The 21,427-nt window shown below is 41.4% G+C and overlaps 3 protein-coding genes across 3 annotated transcripts; 1 reads left to right on the top strand and 2 right to left on the bottom strand.

The window, feature by feature from the left end:
* Positions 1-478: 478 nt before the first annotated feature.
* LOC135706656 (lanC-like protein 3 homolog) lies at positions 479-2,100 on the bottom strand. Its single transcript, XM_065228301.1, has 2 exons — positions 2,019-2,100; positions 479-1,894 (listed from the first exon to the last, which is right to left on the bottom strand). Exon 2 carries the CDS (start codon positions 1,825-1,827, stop codon positions 577-579), a length of 1,251 nt encoding a protein of 416 aa, XP_065084373.1. The 5' UTR covers positions 1,828-1,894; positions 2,019-2,100; the 3' UTR covers positions 479-576.
* Positions 2,101-11,464: 9,364 nt separating this feature from the next.
* LOC135706654 (uncharacterized) lies at positions 11,465-13,041 on the top strand. The gene is made up of 3 exons (XM_065228300.1): positions 11,465-11,585; positions 11,658-12,007; positions 12,068-13,041. The coding sequence occupies exons 2-3, from the start codon at positions 11,659-11,661 to the stop codon at positions 13,015-13,017; spliced, it is 1,299 nt and encodes a 432-aa protein (XP_065084372.1). The 5' UTR covers positions 11,465-11,585; position 11,658; the 3' UTR covers positions 13,018-13,041.
* A 105-nt stretch (positions 13,042-13,146) lies between these two features.
* Positions 13,147-14,421, bottom strand: Ak3 (Adenylate kinase 3). Its single transcript, XM_065228235.1, has 2 exons — positions 14,358-14,421; positions 13,147-14,289 (listed from the first exon to the last, which is right to left on the bottom strand). The coding sequence occupies exon 2, from the start codon at positions 14,267-14,269 to the stop codon at positions 13,616-13,618; it is 654 nt and encodes a 217-aa protein (XP_065084307.1). The 5' UTR covers positions 14,270-14,289; positions 14,358-14,421; the 3' UTR covers positions 13,147-13,615.
* Positions 14,422-21,427: the final 7,006 nt, after the last annotated feature.

Raw genomic sequence — 21,427 nt, 5'->3', positions numbered from 1 at the left:
AGATTTGAGATGACATTTTGAAGAAAAAATTGTAAACAACTTTTGATTTAACTTGCATTACATTGCTGATTTATGAAGAAAACGTTATGAACTTGCAATACGGTGTACAAACTCCTATAAATATCTACTATATGGCATATATAGAACATGCAATTGTTAAGGTGGCACTCTTGCCCCACCAGACCCTATTTGTTGGACTTCGGAAAATTTCAAGGTTTCTGGCGCACAGTTCTACACATAGGGTTTGAGGTCAATCCTATATGGGGTTAAAAGTAGCAACGTTGAACCTCGCTATAAACAACGCCTAGAAATCCGATCTACAGATATCCTACAGAAGATCGTAACTTTTCCGGGGAACTAGTGCTTTCTGGGAAAAGTCGTACCATCATCCCACCACTTATCTCTATAGTCCACTTCTCCAAGTGCACCTTACAGAATGCTTTTAGGACATGTGATACAGACTGAAAACTAGTCTTCCTTTGTGTGCATAATTGTCGAAGGAATCGATAAATTAATTTATTCAATGTGAAATACATCTAAACTAGACCAATGTGAAGAATTTCGCCACTCACTTACCTAACACTTGGTATCGAACACATCCATAAAGGGGAAACTGGCACGCTCCGGTCGTAGCAAGTCCAACAGGAAGCAAACAGTGCCAGCATAGCCTTCGTACAGGCTAAACGGACGATCCGGATTACGAGCATACCGGATAAACTCCTCGTGCGTTAGGAATTCCATAAACTTAATAGCACGGTGGAGGTATTTGGGGTCTGCTGTCAGTCTATAGAGGAGAAGGAAGACGTATCCGCTGCCGGCTACACCGTGGCATATACCAGGGCCTTTGCGCAGCAAACCTTTGCGCCAGACTAGATCGGCACAGCGAACACATGATTGGAGATATTTTTGGTCCTTGAAGACAATGTATGCTTTGGCCATGAGATATACGATTCCAGGTGCCCCGTGACACCAGTGGACCAGCGTTTCATCTCGTGTTCGTTGCAAATAATCTTGAAGAGTAACGGGAAAGTTTCCTTCGGCATCCTGTAAGGATAACAAACTATTGATAGTGGCACGAACTGCAGCCATCTCGGTGCAATTCGGATTCCCTTGGAATGGTGACTCCAACAGCATGTGCATGATGGAAGAAACTCCGTGAGCCGCTCCCAGGTATTCATCTCCCCAGCAATGATACATCAACGGTATGGGACTACGATGAGCAGCAGAATAACGCTTTCCACTCTCGATAACGACCCCGCAAATAGTATTCAACGTATCGTGTGCAAATAACTTCTTATCGATGGTCTGATGCAGCCAATAGATCCCACTCAAATATCCAGCTCTTCCGAAGAGCAGTTCATCACTTCCATTCTTATTGAAGTCAATCTTCTTGCAGACGGTAATCCCGGAAGCAAAATTTCTAAGATCTTCATCCATCTCTTGCCTGTGTCCCATTTTGTGACAGATGGCAGCCGAAACCGCGTAAATCCCTGCATTTCCGCAGAGATACGAGCACCTCTCTTCAGCACGGGCGGCATAGCGCACGGCTTTACCTTTGGCATTTGCTACGTACTGTTTGGCATACTGCAGGGCATCCGCTCCAAAAAGTCCGCTTTCGTGCAGCCTCAGGAACATGTATGCAATGCCAGCATCGCCCACGTACAAATCACCCCGGTGGTCACTGTTCTTACCCGGTTTTGTATTATCCACGATGAGATTCACGTAGGACTGGATGAGCCCCCGGATGTGGTCGTCATTTTTCACCACCGGACCTCCCACATAGTCCTGAAACGGATTCTGAAAGAAGCGTCCTCCAGCGCCAGACATTCGTCGTGTCGAGCTGCCTCTGCGGCCGAACAAAACAGAATTGACGAAAAATCGATAGTTTATTGACCTGCAAGACGTAATGAGCTTTCAGCATTCGAAAAGTTACGCTTATGTTGGTAATATGAGAGCACTTACTCGGTGTTTAGAGGATAATTTAGATTAAAAGTAAAATTTTCGCTGGGAAAACCTACCTATCGATCGAAGGATCCTTTTGTTCTGTTTATTTTGATTCCTTCTTCGTTTTTCCTGCCTTGCCTGTTGAGTGAGTTGATAGTTCGGAATGGTTGTAGGGATGTCCATGCATTTTCTCAAGGGTGGGGATAATTGGGAATAATTAATTCAATGTTTCGAAATTGTCATCGAACATTTCTTAGCGCTTTTGTTGTTAAGGCCGATTTCTACACCTCCGCTTAAATCTCAAACCAGGTTTACCCCAAATCTAGTTTAAGGTTTAAGCATAGACAAACAGACATAATGCCGCGGATACACTTGTATACGCAGAAAAATTTACCGTCGAAATAAAAATATTTGAGGTAAATTTACTCAGTTTGTTCTGGCCACAAACATAAACTAGGTTGATTTCAAACGTATTCCATGTTTAAAGCCATTGATAATAATGTTTAAAACAAGAGTAATGTTACGTTTACTTTAAAAATATTCGTGAAAATAAACGTGAATATTTTTAGATGATTTGACAACTATATGTGATCAAAATTAAATATGTTTATTTTAAGCATGCTTTTCATGTTTAAAATAAACAAAAATATTTTGAAATTATTTTTGCATTTGAATGCGGGATAAAACAGAATATTTAAAATGGATAACAAATAAATGGAAATCAGCAGACAGGGCATCTAAATTGCTGCTATTTTTCGGTGCGATTTAGTCTATGGGTGTTGGTATCCGGGGGGCCGTCGAGGTTGGTGTGTGGGGGTTCCAGTTTAGTAAAACCGGAGAAACTTTGTGATATTAGCGTCGTTTTGCCGTTTCTGACACTGGTCCTCATACCGGCCTCTTTCTACACGAAACGAAAATCAATTATTTTATTCATGTGTTTCACTTATACATTTTTGCCAAAACATCAGACTTATACTTTCCATAAGACAAACCACATAGGTCCTATAAGAATACATAAAAGGTATGTGTGACCGCTTGTACATTTCATTTGACACATGATCTCCATTAACTTTTTGCAAGGCGTCTGCTTATTAGTTGACTTATACATTTTATGAATAATCAACAATAGAAATTAGCCAAAAGGTATAAGGAGATTTCTATCCGTGTACGTTTGGTGTTGGGGGATTATCTGTTTTTCCTTCGACATCGGGTGGGGGTGAGGATGATATGGTGATCGGAATCAGAAACGACGGAGTGACGTTGATATTGTAGGGTTCCATCGGTTTTGTCGAGCTTGGAACACTACTTGCTTGCGTGGGTTTCCGGACCGGTTTCACCGCTTGAAGCCTGTTTTCGGTTGAGTTTGCCGACTGTAAAACAAGGAAAAAAGGACACGTTCAAACATGTTTACTCAGATTACGTATTGTTGAAATAAATATGCTTTTGAATATAATTCAAACATACATATATTTGTAGAAAACAAATTATCAAATTATTTTAAAATATTCCCATTTTAATATAATGAACATATATATTTTCGATTTGAATGAACGATATTTGGTTAAATACTTACATATATCTATAAGCTGCATACAGGTAGCTCCAATCACCCATAATTGCTAAATTAAGCCCCCCCCCCCTATCGTGACGTTTTTCCTATACCTAATGCATTGCTTCCCGCATAAACGCGAACCATAAATTGACCTTACCTAAAATGGTTAAAAATTGTTTATAATCCCTGCTAAACTTTAACTGAAATGGTTATGGAACTTTACATGAACGTTTAATGATAAAGTTTCAACCTTATGTATTATGGTTTTTTGGAACTGGACCTTACAAATAATGGGTTGTTAAGAACCATTACCATTCCAAATTCTTGTTTTCTCCATACATTTTCAGAAAGAGAACTATATAAGAACGTTTTTACTTATGATTTGAGAACTTTCATGGTAATGGTTATTGTGTCTTCCACTGGGCCAAGGAATCCGCCACCCGGCTTCCGCGGTGCCGAGGAATCCGCCATCACGCTCCGCGTCTGGGAATCACGTCTTACCTCTGCTGCAGCTGGAATACGAAAGAGGCCGAAGCTCGGTGTTGCACGATCGGGTCGATTGCCGGAGCGAGTGTCGGGCGCGATCTGATGGGTGCCATGACCGAGGTGTATGTATGAGGTGGGAACAATGGGCGAAGCGTGACAGGGGCAACGGCAGTGCTGCCGATATATATTAAGGCAACCACACATCTCCCTCCCTCTCAAAAAATAGAAAACCTGGGGATAAGAAAAAAAAAAAAAAACGCCGACGCATTTTTTTTTTTTTTTTTTTTTTTTTTTTACTAGTATTTGTATTTAACTGTGTATTTCATCTGATTTGAAGCCAATAGAATAACCAATCAATTATTGTTTTAAACCGTTTCCTTTTCCACCACGTGAGCATAATTCTTCAAGTAGGCTGGTTTCCGTCTTTCTCTTGTTGGGCGCTGAATTACGTCAGGTTGCAAATCGGCTTTCTGTCCTGTTGCAGCATCAGTGTTACCGATTTCTTCAGAGCTGATCATTTCCTTTGGGTCCCTCCATTCGTAAACCTTCTTGGTTTGTGACACGTGCCTTTTCAAGATTTGTCCGCATTCATCGCTCAAAACTAGCATACCATTCCGTTCTTCGATTACAGTATACTTGCGAGGGTCAAATCGCGACTCCGCTTTTGCGCGAGCCTGACGCTCTACAACCACCGTATCTCCTGGCTCAACTCGACACTGACGTGCTCCTCGCTTAGCATCTTCCCGGTTCTTAGCCTGTATTTTTGATTCCCGGTCCCTTGCGTTAAGTAGATCGTCATCAAACGTAGCTTTCCCGCGGCATAGAAGAGGCAGTCCACGTTTGATTTTCCGTCCCGTCATTACTTCTTCTGGTGGTATCCCTGTGACGGAGTGTGCAGCAGCGTTGTAAGCACGGACCGCCGCATTCAATTCTTCTCTGTAATTGGTTCCAGTTGAAGATGCAGCTGCCATCGCTTTATTAACGAGCTTCATACAACTCTCCGCTAGGCCGTTTTGCTGGGGATACAATGGTGTGGAGAAGATGGCGTTGATGCCGCGTTCAAGGCAATACTGCTTGTACTGTTCCCCATTGAAAGGTGGACCATTGTCCGACTTCATATTTTTCGGAAAGCCTTCCCTCTCGAAAACTTCGTCCAACACGCTTCTCGTATGCTCAAAACTTGTGGATTTCACCGGTTTGGCAATTACGTATCTGGACCGGTAGTCTACGATGACCAGAATCGAGACGCCGCTGAACCGAGAATAGGGTCCGTTAAAATCTAGAGCGATTGTTTCCCACACCGACTCGGGAGCGAATACTCGTGTCATGGGAGTGGGTTTTTCAGGTCTTCCGTTGGTTGCACAAACCGCACACGAGTTAACCCATGCCTCGGCGTCTTTCGCCATGCCGGGCCACCAGACGCGTTCTCTTAGTATGCTTTTGAATTTAGCGATCGATGGGTGACCCTCGTGAGCTATCGCGAGCGTTTTTTGACGTAGATTCTCTGGTATGACGGTGCTACCTGTTTTAACCAGAATTCCTTCACGTACACTCAATTCATCACCTAGTACTTCAAATCTCCTCAGTTGTTTCGGCCAAATGCCCGTTTCAAGGGCATCTACCACCTGTTGGGTTATAAGATCGAAATTAAAAAAAAACGGGATTGATTACGATTCAACAATAACAGTATACCTCTTTAAGTTGCGTATCCACCACTGTAGCGCGTTTGATCTCATCTTCCGTTAGGAATCCGGTCTGGTTCACCGTTCACCTCAAGGGATGCGATTTCCCAAGGGCTAATATCCTCGTCGAAAGGACCATCGACACCTTCATACAGCCTTGACGAAGGATCCGCAATGTTTTCCCTTCCTCGCACATATTCCACATCAAAATTATATGGGCTGAGTCGAAGAGCCCAACCATCTGCCCGGTTTAAAGCTCGCTTGGAGTCCTCACGCAATCTGTTTAAGATAAACGTGAAGCCCTGTGCATCGGTCCGGAGTGTGAAGGGCCTTCCCAGTAAAAAATAGGCGAAGTGCTCCACTGCCCACACCGCAGCCAAAGCTTCACGTTGATTTTGTGGGTACTTCTTTTCAGTCGTCGTGAGGGCTTTCGAAGCGAAGCTTATAACGCGTGGAGGTCTTCTGTTGTCATCCTGCACCAGAACAGCACCTAGAGAATGCGGTGAGGCGTCTGTGTATAAAACAGTTCTGTCCGTTTCCGAGAAGTACCCAAGAGATGTTGTACAATGGGCAATTTGGTCTTTCAATTGTTCAAAGGCCCTCGCTTGCTCCTCGCCCCAGGCCCAAACATTGGAGCTGGTGAGCGCCCATAGCGGCCTGGCAGTATCAGCAAAACCCTGAATGTACGGACTTAGGAAGGAAGCCAGACCCAGAAAACTTCGGAGCTCGGAAATGGTACTTGGCTGTCTGAATCGCCGAATATCTTTGACCTTCGCCTCATCGATGTTGAAACCATTTTCGTCGAGCTCGTGCCCCAGGAACTTTATTCTTGTCCGATCGAATTCGCATTTATCGGTATTCACAGTTAGATTGTTCGTTCTCAGGATCCTCAGAACTTGAGCTGTAGTCTTACGAAGTTCTTCAAGGTTCTCCGCGAAAATAAGAATATCATCAATGTACACAATGATATTCTTCACACCTTCCAGGATTCTCGACATCTCGCGCTGGAAGATCTCCGGGGCACAGTTGACCCCGAACATTAAACGGGTAAACCGGAACATACCGTTTTCCGACAAGAATGTTGTTAGATCCCTCGACGTCTCGTGTAGCTCCAAATGATAAAAGGCGTTGGTCAAATCGAGTTTTGAAAAATATTTTGCCCCGTGGAGTTTGACCTTCATCTCATCGAGCAACGGCAAGCGATAATATTCGCGCTTGATTGCTCGATTTGGTGCCCGCATGTTCACAACTAAGCGGAAGTCACCTTTACCTTTGGCAACCGCCGACATGCCGCTAATCCAATCTGGAGCTGTTGTTACGCGCTCAATTATGCCTCGGCTTTCCATCTCGGCGAGCCTGGCCCTTGCGCTTTCCCTATAAGCCGCAGGTACATTATAGTACGCGTTTTTCGTCGGAGGTACGGTCTTATCAACGCTGAATTTCACGCGGACACCTGGTACTTTGGGAAATTTGGAAATCTGCTCCGATGTCTCCAAGCTGTTGACGTCTACACCAACTTTGAGCAGCTTCAAATCGCTTGCGGTGGATCGGCCCAACAGTGAACGGGTACCTTTGTCGACGACTAAAAACTCAGCATTGATCAATGGTTTGTGGCATCCTTCTACCTCAATGTCAGCCCTGAACGCGCATGTAACAGAAATGGATTTGCTCGACGCATAAGACCGCAAGTCACTGCCCTTGGATGGTTGGATTGGTTCAAGGTTAGCTCTACCTGAATGAAACTCATGCTTTAATCGTTTCCAGTCATCACCGCCAATGGTATTGACGTCCGCCCCCGAGTCTATCAGAAAACGGATTGGATATGAAGATCCTACCCGACAATCGATTAATGCGTCCGTTAGAGAGATTGTATTTAAGTGCTGGAAACGAGATATTAAGGAAAACAATGGCTTGAGCAAAGGAACAGTTTATATTTCATTGGTTAGAAATTATTTAAAAAAAAAAAAAAACCATCGTAAAAACTCATTCATTTACCTTTCTGTCTTCTTCTTCGTCTGTCCAGGATGCACCAGGATGTGCGTGGCTTCGATCAATCCGGACGTTGTTAGCAACTTTCTTCCGGCAAACCACCGCGAAGTGGCCGCGCTTGCCACAAGCGTTACAATTGTTGTTGATTGCCGGACACGATCCAAATTTGTGAAACAGCCGGTTACATTTTGGGCAACGTGAACGACGTCCTAGTCCACGGTTCCTGCTTTCATCTGTATCTCGCTTCTTCCGCTGGGTCCATTCATCACCGGTTGCCTCGTTCTTCCGTTTCCACGCTTGCTTCTCGTTAGAAGGACCTTGTTTGTTCCGTGTCATCGCAAACGCTTGTGAAGTTTCGGGTTGCATCGTTTCCGCCGCATAAGCTTCTTCGCGCGTGGCAGATTGTACGATGAAAGTGGTTTCGTACCCGAAAGTCCTGGCCGCCTTAACCAAATCTTTATTCCTCATCCCTTTTAACAGTTGGGCCCGAACGAACCGATCCTGGTCGATGCTACTATAGCCGCAAAGGCGAACCTTCTCCATCAATCGCGCATGGAAAGCCAGCGCTGGCTCGCCCGGCTCCTGCTTCAAGTTCGTAAATGCCTCGTGCTCTGCTGTTATGTCCACCATTGAACGCAGATAATCCTCGATGTTCTTCACAAAAATGGCATAGCAGTTCGGTTCTCGCAAGCTCGGACGGAGTCTGGCAGCTCTAGCAATTCCTTGGAGCTTCTCTCCCATTGCCAAGAACAAGGTCTGGGCGCGCTTAACCGGATCGTTGATGTTCGAGAGGGATGCAGCGATTTCGAAACGATCTATGAACCGATTCCACTGCTGCCACATTCCATTCGCTGGGACATCATCAGGGAACGGTTGAATGCTTTCCCAGCGAATACTGGCTACGCTCGTTGATGGTCCCGGGATTTCACTGCCGATGTTCCAGCTGTGGTCAACCTCACCAGCGGGCAAATTGGGTCCATTGATTGGTTGATTGGAACGCATAGCTTGCACCAGCTGGTTGAGCGTGTTCTCCATTTGCTCCATCTTTTGGTAGTATTCTTGATTTTCGATTCGCGTTGTCGGAAGCTCCGCGCTTTCAGTCCTCTGGGTGCCTTGATATGAACGTTCTCCTTCAGGTCCTTCGTCGCCACCGATTTCAGAGATAGACTCCTCCGTTTCTTCTCGTTCATCCACGCAAGAATTCCCAGCTTTGTCATTCTCATAACAGCCTTCAGAATCGTGTCTCTTCTTTTCCAGTCCTTCGCAGTCTGATCCGCTCGACAGATGCTCATCGAGTTCTTCCGAATCGCTTTGGAACTCGGGGGCACGAACATTCTTCCCTCCTGACATTTTGTTTTATCTGAAAAAAAAAATGCCGAGAAAACAAAGGTGCGAAACCATGTATAAATTTCATGCTTGATTGATTGGGCAAAAGCTTCAATCGAGGGCCGAAGTTTTAATCATAATTTAAAAAAAAATTGTTTTAGGCATGCTTGTTGCTTATTTATTTCACTTCTATTCTTTCCTTGCAATTTTCATGAGCAGATTGTCACTAGCCGCTTCTATTCATGTCACACGCGGTCGTCTCGAGCCGCTACCATTTCCATTAAACGCGGTCGTTCCGATCCGCTACCAAATCAATCAAACGCGGTCGTCCCGAGCCGCTGCCGTTTCTAGTAAACGCGGTCGTTCCGATCCGCTATCTAATTAATCAAACGCGGTCGTCTCGATCCGCTACCAGATTCACCAAACGCGGTCGTCTCGAGCCGCTACCATTTCCATTAAACGCGGTCGTTCCGATCCGCTTCCCAGTCAAACAAACGCGGTCGTCCCGAGCCGCTGCCAGATGCCTCTATTAGCATTTCGAGTCGTTTGCAACAATTTTTCACACTAACGTCGCGAATCCGAAGTATCCACGCCCGTTCCAATTGAACCACATCGCTCTAGTCCGTTCGGCATCTCCTCATCGGCACTAGCACTCGCGGTATTTACTTTTCGCAATTAGATCGCAACTTTTAGATGTTTCGTTTATCTCTTTGAGAGGGGAAAACTCATGCTAGCACTCCTTATACAAACGAAAACCAAGAAAATAATGCACTTGCGCTTAATCTGACCATCCATTTTGTTTTATGAACCCCCGTCAATTTCGATACGGCTGGCTCGACTCAGACCATGTACGGCAGCCATATTCTTTCACTTTTTTTTTTTTGCACTATCACAATTCTCGTAACATTTCTATGAAAAATCCTCCTGCCACTCGATTACAAAACTCAGTTTTATTGCGTGATGATTGACTCCTCGACCGTTAATAACAGATTCGTGTTTTTCTGCTGAAAATTTCAGCAGCCTGGCACGGATCGCCAATGTGTCTTCCACTGGGCCAAGGAATCCGCCACCCGGCTTCCGCGGTGCCGAGGAATCCGCCATCACGCTCCGCGTCTGGGAATCACGTCTTACCTCTGCTGCAGCTGGAATACGAAAGAGGCCGAAGCTCGGTGTTGCACGATCGGGTCGATTGCCGGAGCGAGTGTCGGGCGCGATCTGATGGGTGCCATGACCGAGGTGTATGTATGAGGTGGGAACAATGGGCGAAGCGTGACAGGGGCAACGGCAGTGCTGCCGATATATATTAAGGCAACCACACAGTTATGGCAGTCAGTAAGGTCCATTAATGGTTTTGTATTATCGCTCAACTTTACGTGGAATATATCGTGAATTGGTAATCAGTAAATTACAGGCAACCAATTCGCGATATATTCCACATAAAGTTGATCGATGTTACAAAACCATTCGTGGACCTTACTGACTACCATAACCATTACCATTAAAGTTCTCAAACCATAAGTTAAAAGGTTCTAATATAGTTCTCTTTCCGAAAATGTATGGAGAAAACAAGAATTTGGAACGGTAATGGTTCTTAACAACCCATTATTTGTAAGGTCCAGTTCCAAAAAACCATAATACATAAGGTTGAAACTTTATCATTAAACGTTCATGTAAAGTTCCATAACCATTTCAGTTAAAGTTTAGCAGGGATTATAAACAATTTTTAACCATTTTAGGTAAGGTCAATTTATGGTTCGCGTTTATGCGGGTTGACTCAAAATCTCCATTTTTCTGTTAAAATTCGCTTAGGCAAATGGCGTCCATCAACGAAGCAGAAGTTTTTTTTACCCATTAATGAGTATAAAAATACACATTTTTTGACTGGTACTACATTTTTAAAATGTGTATTTTTTTTACACATTTTAAGATATCCAAATTTACACATTTTTTTGACAGCTGCATATAACTATAAAAAATGTGTATTTTTTACTCATTTATGTGTTTACGCTGATTACCGTGTAGGTCGACTTTGTCGACCCAAAGCAACGACCGCGTGGGGGTTCAATGTATCGAAACAGGTGAGGGAATGTGAATTTCTCTCGGAAGCATTTACCTGACGGAGTGAGACGTCATATTCCGTCATCCATTAAAACAGTGGAAGAATGAAAGAGACGACAAATTCACATTGCCTAACTTGTCTATTACGGTGCGCGGGATGGGCTTAAAACATTAGATACTCATGTAATAGATTTGCGGATATGTGCCAAACTTTGTTCCTGCACTTTTTGCGATTTATGAGTAAACTAAACTCAAATTTGGGTTGATCGTAATTGTCCGTGCAAACGAGTTTTTTTTTCATATACGATTTGACAGTTCGCGCATCTATTTCATGAGTATCTATACTTATAAAGCTTAAAATCGGTGTTTTGTTGTGTTCATCTTATTCGTTGTTTGACTTGGCAGGACTTAGCGTCGTTTCCTTCGAAATCGAGACTTTTTTTAATTTATTGCCGTGTTTGTACGGATTAGTTCTGCAGTTTATAAAACAATAATAATTTGTTACCTAAGCCTAATATTTGTGATTGATTTAGATTCCAAAATAGCAGGTAGAAACCCGTGTATTTGTAATAATTGCATTGTTCCAACAAACTAGTTCTTTTAAACCGTGGCCTTTTCAGTATGTCGGAGGAAAATAAAGCAACGAAGGTGCGGAAGATCCGCCAGTATAGCAAAGAAAATTTGCTAAAAGCTGTGGAAGCCGTAGGTCATGGCATGAGCTTGATAAAGGCAGCAAAGCAGTTTGGAGTTCCTCGAACGACACTGACTAGCTATCATGAGGACCGCGACCGAAAGGGAAAGATGGGCCCAACATTGACCTTCACCGATGACGAAGAGCAATTGATGGTCAACTGGACACGAGATATGCGCCAGAAAGGGATGCTGTGCAAAAGTTCAGAATTGTTGGAAGCAGCTCGGTGGATGCTGGATACGTACCCAAGGCAGGGGAAACATAAAGATAGAACATTGTGTATGCAAAAGGTACATTGTTTGAAAACGAACCGAATACTCATTTGAGTTCCGATTTCAGCTAGAAGCTGGTGCAAAGGATTTTACCGGCGCCATCCCCAGGTAACTTCATACCTTCAGGATATGAGGGAAGACCAGCTCGAACCGACATCGCAACAGCAGTGCTATGAAAGTGTATTCCAGCAGTTAGACTGCCTAGAGCTGTTCAAGAATGGCTCACGGGTGTTCAAATACACCGAAATCAGATTTGGCCTCGGATCGAATTTTTACAACTATTTGGCAAGTAGCAGTAGCAGCGGCAACGTCAGCCATAAAGCAGATTTGATTACGACGGGTTTTATATCGTCAGCAAAAGGTCGGTTAGCATTTCCCATGATAGTTTACCCGCATGATGGGACCATTCCATTGGATCTGGCTGCCACGGTACCTTTATTTTATGGATATGGAAGCAGCCCGAATGGAATCTCGACGAATGAAACATTCTGCAACTTTGTAACGAAAGTTTTCTATAAATACTTGATGTTGAACAAAGTGCCGCTTCCTGTGATTCTTTTCGTGGACGGAACCAAACCAAATATCTCTCTGGAGCTATGGCATGCGTGTAAGGCACTTGGCATTAGTTTGGTGGCACAAAATCCAGATGAAAGTCTCAACAACAAAAAGCATTTTTTGCCAAACACTGTCCTCACGTCGCACGTCATGACCAAGCTACGTGAAGCACTTATGCAGTGGATGGAGATCAATGGGTGTCGTATAACAGAAAGTAACTATGCAGAATTGTTACAACCGGTAGTGCACAACTCTATTACAGATGATCTGATACTGGCTGATTGGAAGAAATTTAGATTCTATCAGTGGATTATACGGCGTACATTACGCATTGAGGACATTGAGTTTGTCAGCGCAGATCCAGCGGCGATAGAGGGAGATACAACTGAGGCGGATGAAGAAGCAGCGGCGATTATGGCTGAACCAATACTGGGAGAGGTAGAATCAGCAGATAGTTCGTAAATAGAGGTATGCATATCAATAAAATATACATGTCCAGTTAATTATCCGAACAAATCCTATAAGTAATTTTCATTTAAACGTGTTCGAAATGAAGTGAGTTTGCTAATTGTTTCTCTTTTTTTTCTTTATTATCGTGATTTTTAACCGTAGGCGCTTTTCAGCACGTTTGAATTGCATAACTAGAACATGTGATCAATTATTGTGATTATTAAACTTAATCACATTTAAATTTATTGCGTCGCCCAGTCCAGGTCCAACTTTTTGATAAGTAACAAATCGTTAAGACATTCTAGAAATAATTTCTCTGTCCGTTAAGGTATTCATCGTTTCTTGCACCCCTAGTTGAAGTACATACGGTCACAAAACACGGTCCTTTATTACCCAAGATGCATCATACAAGCAAATTTGATTCAAATCTACCTATCTAGCACCCAAATGTTCTTATCTCTACAACATTGAATAAAGCCAAAAATGCTTTATCAGTCTCATAGCGCATTATTGTCGACCCAAGGGACGTGTTATCTTCTAATTGATAACGTAGCTTTTGTGCTATGAATTGTTTAGTAGTTATTGTATGTATATACTGCGCTTATGATTATTAACTCATCGTTATTTTACTCTCCAAGTATTTCTTCACGTTGGGCCAAATTTCGTCAGTCGTTTTACCGCTGAAGGTGACTAGCACTCCCTTCTCGTGGAAGTATTCGTTTAGCGGCCTAGTACATGCATCGTAGATTTCTAAACGCTTCCTAACGGCCACCGGATCGTCATCTGGTCGCTGGGAAAGCGGTTGGCCAGTCTCATCATCCTTCCCCGGTACCCTCGGATCGTTGAATCCAATGTTGTAGACTCTCCCACTAGGCAAATGAACCCAACGGCTTCGTAACCGTTCAACGATCACATCGAAAGGTACATCCAAATTGATAACCGAGTCGATCGTTTCGTGGCGCCATAAATCTTCCGCTTGTTCCGGCGTCCGTGGGAAGCCATCCAAAAGCCAGGAACTGGATTTTAGTTTCCCAAGTTCACCCAAGATACACTTGGTTATGTAAATGTCCGGTACCAGTTTGCCCTCCTTGATGTACTTTTCTGCTATCTGGCCAAGATCTGTATGTTGTTCGATATTACTGCGCAGCATATCTCCACTGGAAATATGTTTCATGTTGAACATTTTCACTATCCGGGCAGACACTGTTCCCTTGCCAGACCCTGGCGCTCCCATGATAACAGCCCGGAATAATTTAGCACTCATTTTTGAATGAACACAGTTTTCTAGAATTTACAATTATATTAATTTTTGTAATACATTTGTTGTTAAATATTATTATTAATTTTCTTACTTGTCGTGAAATGCGTCCAAATATCCGCAACAGTAGAAAACAACTAACAAGTGTTATGTTGAACTTTAGACTTTGAAGCACCTATATTATGCATGTAGTATGAATGAGGAGCGAATGAATGATGCTTCTCTCGTTTATGGCAGTAGTGGATGAAACGTGGTTCTCTCTCTTGCCTAGTTTTGATAGTGTGGGTGAAAAATGAAAAGAAGCCGGGCAGGGTGAGAAAACTATGGGCAGGACACGGAAAGAACAGTTTTGTATAACGTAAACAAAGTTAAAATTCAAAATAACCTAAATAACTATAACTTTCAAAACTTTCTGACGTTGTAAATTTATTTAACTTATTTTTAATACTTTGTATTGATGAAATGATCACATTGTTGTTGATGCATATATTATGTCACGATTTAAGGGGGGATGAGGGATCTAAGATTTTGTGACAAGCAATGCATTAGGTATAGGAAAAATGTTACGATAGGGGGGGAGGGGGTAATGTTTTACTCGATTTAGCGTGACATAATTAATGCATGGGCCCAAACACAATTATATTCTAGGAATCTGTGACATTTTTTATTCAATTTCTCGTGAATTACTTTTTGGATGATCACTTATAAGTGATATATAAAATCAGAAAAATTGGAACCAGAAATTACGACTGTTATGTTTAGAATTCTGTATTGGCGTAAGAATAGTTGAAAGTACCTACACGTAATTTGTACATTACATGGTTTGAAATCGTTGAAAACAAAAACTCAAAGTTTTGCTCATATAATATATAGAGCTGGAATTAGGGCGTAACGCCAGATAAAAAAGTTCCAAATAAAGTCAAATCTTTGCCAAAGCAGACGACATCATTGATAATAGAGGTTTGAAAGCAATCCACGATGATGTCGTGGATATGGCCGACTTATTCGATGTTCCTAATTTTGAATTGCAGTTAACAGATTATACTAAAGCTTATGGTGACTATTGATTATTTTAGATTTTGGATTACATATCCAATCAAATTGTTTTGATTCCAGAAAAATCTTCCGACAAAACGAATTTCGTCAAGATTCGAAAGATTAACGGAGACATAATTGTTGTGAAGATTTCTAGCCTGCTATGGATTTTCCGTAAGCAACGAAGCCGAGTGAGTCCTGATCGCTTGAGGCGTTATGTGCGAGCTGATGGTGGACAAGACGAGAAAGAGGTCAATCTCTCAAAACATTATGGAATCTATAACACCATCACCATAGGAGAATGGTGCACATTTTGGTTTGAAATCCGATTGGCTATTGGGGGATTTAGATAATTTCATACGCATTAAGATTTTCAAGATTAATCAGGGTAAATGCATAATTCAGTACCAACATTTAAAAGGCGCGTAATTGCTTTTATAAACAACGGCTTTAGCCGTCGATTTCTCACAAATAAAAGCTCATTCCTTCAAATCAACAATGCTAGCTAATAGAAACAACATTCCTCTATCTGATAGTACAATTAATTTTCATGAGTGAGTTTTAATCCGCGAGAAATCCACGGCTAAAGCCATTGCTTACAAATGCAATTACGCGCCTTTGAAATGTTGGCACTGAATTATTTCATCAAATATCATGAAAAGAAGATCAAATGCTTTAAAGAGAAGTTTATACCTCAAACAATTTGTATTGATTTTAGTAAAAATATTGGAAAAAGATATCAAAAATGCATGAAAATCAGTTTTTTTTAATTCCTGGAAAATTTACATGCAAAAATATTTTCTCTACAGTCGTCCAACGCAAATAACAGACGCAATAAGCAGATGATGCACATGATAATTCCAGAGTACAAATATTTATGAAATTACTCGAGCTTCTGTTTAATTACCTTTAAAATAACCAAATTATTTTCCAAGCTGTAGGAATTACTGAAATTACTCATAAATTACCCACAATTATTTTTATTACCTTGAAATTACTGAGTAATTCAAAATTAACTAATTATTTTAATAATTTATGGTAATTTTTGATTACCGATCTCCTTACAAGCTTGGTAGAAACCCCGTGGAAATAACCATACTCAGATAGCAGGGTTATTCGATAACTTTCCATCTGTCAAATTTTAACCAAAAGTTAAAAAAATCCACCAAATAGTTCAGAGCCTAAATAGTATAAAAGTTACGCTAAATTGCAAAGGTCGGTATAAAGGGAGAGAATGCAAACTTAGTATAAAAATGGTTTATGCATGGCATAGTATAAAATCGAAATATACTTACAATGCATAGATATGGTTTATCCTAAGGAATGTATTTTCACTTCTTTATTTTATTTATGGTAAATATTATTGTTTTCAACAAAATTAAAATTGTCCCAGAAGGTTTTTTAATTATTTTATTTTTTATGAATATCATTTAAACAAATACACTGATAGGCAAAATAAAGTGCCCACCCCATCATTTTTGAAATTTCTCTCATTTATTTGGTTCAAATTCAAATAAACACACCGTAGTCTGTTTCGATGTCTTACCTTTATTATTCTTTTAAAGTTACACCTATGGAATACTGAAAATATAAAGTTTTACTTGAAGTAAAAGAAAATCAATTTGGATTGAAAAAGAAAACAGTGACAAAAAAAAGTGCCCACTTCAAAAATCGGTATGTTTTCGATAAGTTTCCATCGGAAAACCCCTCGATTGTTTTTGTTTTGAAAGTTTGACATGTATTGAAGCAAACGGGTGGAACTGGTGCATTTGTACACGTGATCGCATTTGAATCAGTTGAAAAAAATGGAGGACGTAGTGATTTCGAAAGCAATTCCCGTGTGTATCCGAAAATTGGTTGTTCGTGATGTGCAAAACGGTGAATCGCACCGGTCTGTCGCTAGGAAGTACAATATCAGCAAAACAGCGGTCGGGAAAATTCTGCAGAAAATGAAATCGTTCGGATCAGTGGTGGATCGCCCTGGCAGAGGCAGGATGCGCAAAACGGATGCGAGAACGGACACCAAGATCATGCGTGAAGTGAAGAAGAACCCGAAGGTAACTGTCCGCGAGATCCAGGAGGCTCTTCAGCTAACAGTTTCCAGTCGAACTGTTCGTCGCCGTCTCGTAGCACAGGGGTTGAACAGCAAAGTTGCTCGGAAGCGCCCATTTATCAGCAAGGCAAACAAAGTCAAACGGCTTAAGTTTGCTAAGGAGCATGCTGATAAGCCCCTAGAGTTCTGGAAAACGGTTCTCTGGACGGACGAATCAAAATTCGAACTGTTCAACCGGAAGCGACGGGTTCGTGTGTGGTGTAGATCGGGTGAGGAGCTTCAGGAGCGCCACATACAAGGCACGGTGAAGCATGGAGGAGGAAATGTGATGGTCTGGGGGTGCTTTTCGTGGGGTGGAGTGGGAAGCCTGGTGAAAATCGACGGGATAATGACGGCAGATTCCTACATCGACATCCTGCGGGAAAATCTGGAAGTTTCGCTGATCCAGACGGGCCTTGAGGAGAAATTCGTATTCCAGCAGGACAACGATCCGAAGCATACTGCCAAGAAGACTAAGTCTTTCTTCCGGTCATGTCGAATTAAACCACTGGAATGGCCTCCACAAAGCCCGGACCTCAACCCCATCGAGAATTTGTGGGCGATTCTCGATGCCAGGGTTGACAAAACTGGTGTTACCAATAAAAATAACTATTTTGAAGCCCTGGAGCGCGCCTGGGAAGAACTAGATCCACAGCACCTGAAGAATCTAGTGGAGAGCATGCCGAAGCGCCTGCAGCTGGTCCTGAAGGCCAAAGGAGGACACATTAACTATTAGGCTGGTATTCTTTTACTTTATTTTATGTTTTCTGGAGTTAAAATGCAGTGGGCACTTTTTTTTGTCACTGTTCTTTTTTACACCCATTTTGATTTTTTTTTCTTCGAGTCAGTCTCTTCTTTTTATCTGGTATTCTATAAGTGAAACTTAAAAAGAATATAAAGAATAAGATATAAAAAATACTACAGTGTATTTACTTTAATTTGAACCAAATAAATGAGAGAAATTCAAAAAATGATGGGGTGGGCACTTTATTTTGCCTATCAGTGTACTTACAATTTCGATGTTCATTAGAATAAACTCGTGCTCACGCAATCTAGCTGCCCAGCAGATCACAGGCGCAGTAGAAAACCGCCGGGACAAAGCTCTTCACCAGCACGAAGCTTCGAAGAGAATCCAGATGTTCTTTTACCTATCAGTTTAGTAAACACTGATCGAATTCCACTCTGTTATTCGGACTTTTGACGAATTTTGACGAAAATTTTATTCGAACCAATGTATACATTTTGAAAAACCATAAAATGCATAAAAATTAATCTATATTCGTTTTGTTTTATTTTTTTTTTGAGTGTAGTAAACAATGAAATCCCTCGATGATTTCTATGAATTCAAGGCACGCCTACATAAAGCAACATATCCGCCTTCATAAAGCAACATATCCGCCTACATAAAGCAACATATGGAAGCCTTCCCCTGCTCGATGGGGATGTCTATTTTCCAGGGAGAGTCACGACTTTCAAGAAATCATCGAGAGAAGTCATTGTTTACAAAAGCTGTTTCGCCGAGTGTTTCGCCCTCAGTCCAGCTCTATCTAGAATATATGATACCGCTTGTGCTTGACACTCTAGTACTCTATAGTATAGTATAGTATAGTATAGTACTATAGTAAAAGTATAGTAGTATCACAGACAAACAGACATAACTCATTGAATATTTCTCACTGTAAAACATCGTCGCTAAAACATTAACGCCATCTGTTGAGTACACTGTGGTGGGTAGTACGCTGAACAGATGGCGGTAGTGTGCAAACGTCAAACGCAGGGGAATTGACTATGCGCGCCACAGGTGGCGGTACTACCAACTATGATACTTTTAAATTGACCGATAAATGCTTGTTCGATGAACAACTTGCGAGTGTTATGTCTGTTTGTCTGTGGTAGTATAGTATAGTACTATAGTAAAAGTATGGACGTCTGTCACCACAAAACTGAAAAAAATTAGAAAATCGAGTAAAGCAGTGTATTTTGACGGTTTGACAACTTTTGACAGACGTTCATACTTGTACACACTTGGTACAAGCATAGAGGTAACTCGAAGACCAGAAAGTTCCGAAGAAACGTGCTCAACTTTTTGGCTCAGCTCTGGTACTATCTTCGGTCCCAAACCAACAAACAATTCAAAGTCACAAATAAGCATACTTCTTCTTCTTCTTCTTATTCGCATTTCAAGCTTATTGCTTAGAGCATATTAGCTTATTGCGTACTCTCAACTTAGTGTTCTACTAAATGCACTTCCACAGTTATTAATTGAGAGCTTTCGATGTAAATACCAATGCATGAATTTGTATATTGTGTGGCAAGCACAATGATACTCTATGCCCAGGGAGTCGAGAAAGTTAATAAGCATACACATTGAATAAATGCTGTATAACAGTGTACAATGCTGAATAAAACAGGCTGTCGAATTATGTGCTGAAAAAAGCTCATTGAGATCGATAGATGCACATTTATTCCACTGTTTCCTCTAATCTGATTAATTTACTTATTAAAAGCTGTAAAAGTGTTAAATGTCTTCCCAATTCAACGTCAGAAGTTTGATCTAATATCAAACTGAATAAGTGTAATTTGTACATACATTGACACTTTAATTCGACTGTTTTCAATTGATTTAATAAGATGCTTTATTAGACGTCTAATAAATGTTCTCCAGCTCCATTATTAGATTTCATTACATTACTTTACAATATTGCTGAATAAAGGTGAATACAGTCAGCATAACTGCTCTTATACCACTATGCGTCCATGTTGTAATCACATGATTTGTAAATGCTTTATAAACGACGTATTAGATTCATTATTCGACAACACTGATTCAGTCTATCAACACGGCGAAATCAGTAGAGTAGTGGTTACCGTTTCCGCTTTCCATAGATCCAAATTCAATCGCAAGCTCAACCCTTTTTTTATTTGTGTTCTACGTCTAATTAATTTAAATAGTAATCATCGATCACATGACTCACGACAATGAATGCAATGATCTAGTTTAAAATATAACCGAGCATCCTTTCTTTCGACTTGGAGAGGTGAAGAGGCAACATTGGTCTCATTTAAAACAACGATTAATGAATTATTAATCATTCCCACAGGGCCTTGAAGGAGCTATAGTGGCGATCGGGAGTGGATTTACTTTCAAGCGAGCTTTTATTGATTATTGAGTTGCCTATATGATGAATTCTAGGATAGCTCAGATGACAAGGCAAGCGGCTGGTGATCGGAAGGTACGTGGTTCGAATCCCATGCAACGACATGTATAAGTATTTATTGCGCATTTCACACCAAATTGGACTAATACGTGCGTTTTCACTTATTAGTATGATAAAATTGCAAGTTTACGTCTAATCGTCTTGGTGTCTTCGGTGCACTTAGAAGGTCCCGAAATAACGTGCTCAACTTTTTGGCTCAGCTCTGGTACTCTCTTCGGTCCCAAGCTAATCGATTCACCCCTCGAAACATAAGAAAAACCAATAACCCCTCATTGTATCTGTCAAACTTTCATAGCGAATCAAAATAAACATTGTGTAGTACTAGAATTTCGACTAGAATGGGATACGTTAATCGTTTGCTTGGGACCAATAGGCTAGTCAAGTAGTGAGCCAATTTAAAATCGTTAGTTTCGTATTGATTGTTGGTAATAGTGTTACCATGTTGTACAATCCAGAAGTAGTGGTGTTGTCATGTGGTGCACTGAAAAATTGCAATAGCAGGTTCGTCACCAAAGTTCTCGAGCCACTCCGTCTGTCACTTCGTTTGTGCTTGTACTTAGAGGACTTTACCAACAATCAATACGAAACTAACGATTTTAAATTGGCTCCTTTAAAACCTTTAATGGGTAAACAATACTCATTTTAAAACCATGTATGCAGCTGTCAAAAAATGAGGTTTACGGATAGGTCAATACAGTTTTATCCAATATCAAGAGCCACATTTGAAAAGGGCATACAAGCTTTTTGTAAACAAACCTTCTTATGCCCTTTTCTCGCCACCCATATGACACCAACACAAACCATCAACATCACCGGATA

This window comes from Ochlerotatus camptorhynchus, unplaced genomic scaffold (genome assembly GCF_037179485.1).
Source record: "Ochlerotatus camptorhynchus isolate MF236.1 unplaced genomic scaffold, CSIRO-AGI_Acam_v1.1 ptg000284l, whole genome shotgun sequence".
NCBI classification, from domain to species: domain Eukaryota; kingdom Metazoa; phylum Arthropoda; class Insecta; order Diptera; family Culicidae; genus Ochlerotatus; species Ochlerotatus camptorhynchus.
This window is presented reverse-complemented; position numbering and strand designations above follow the sequence as displayed.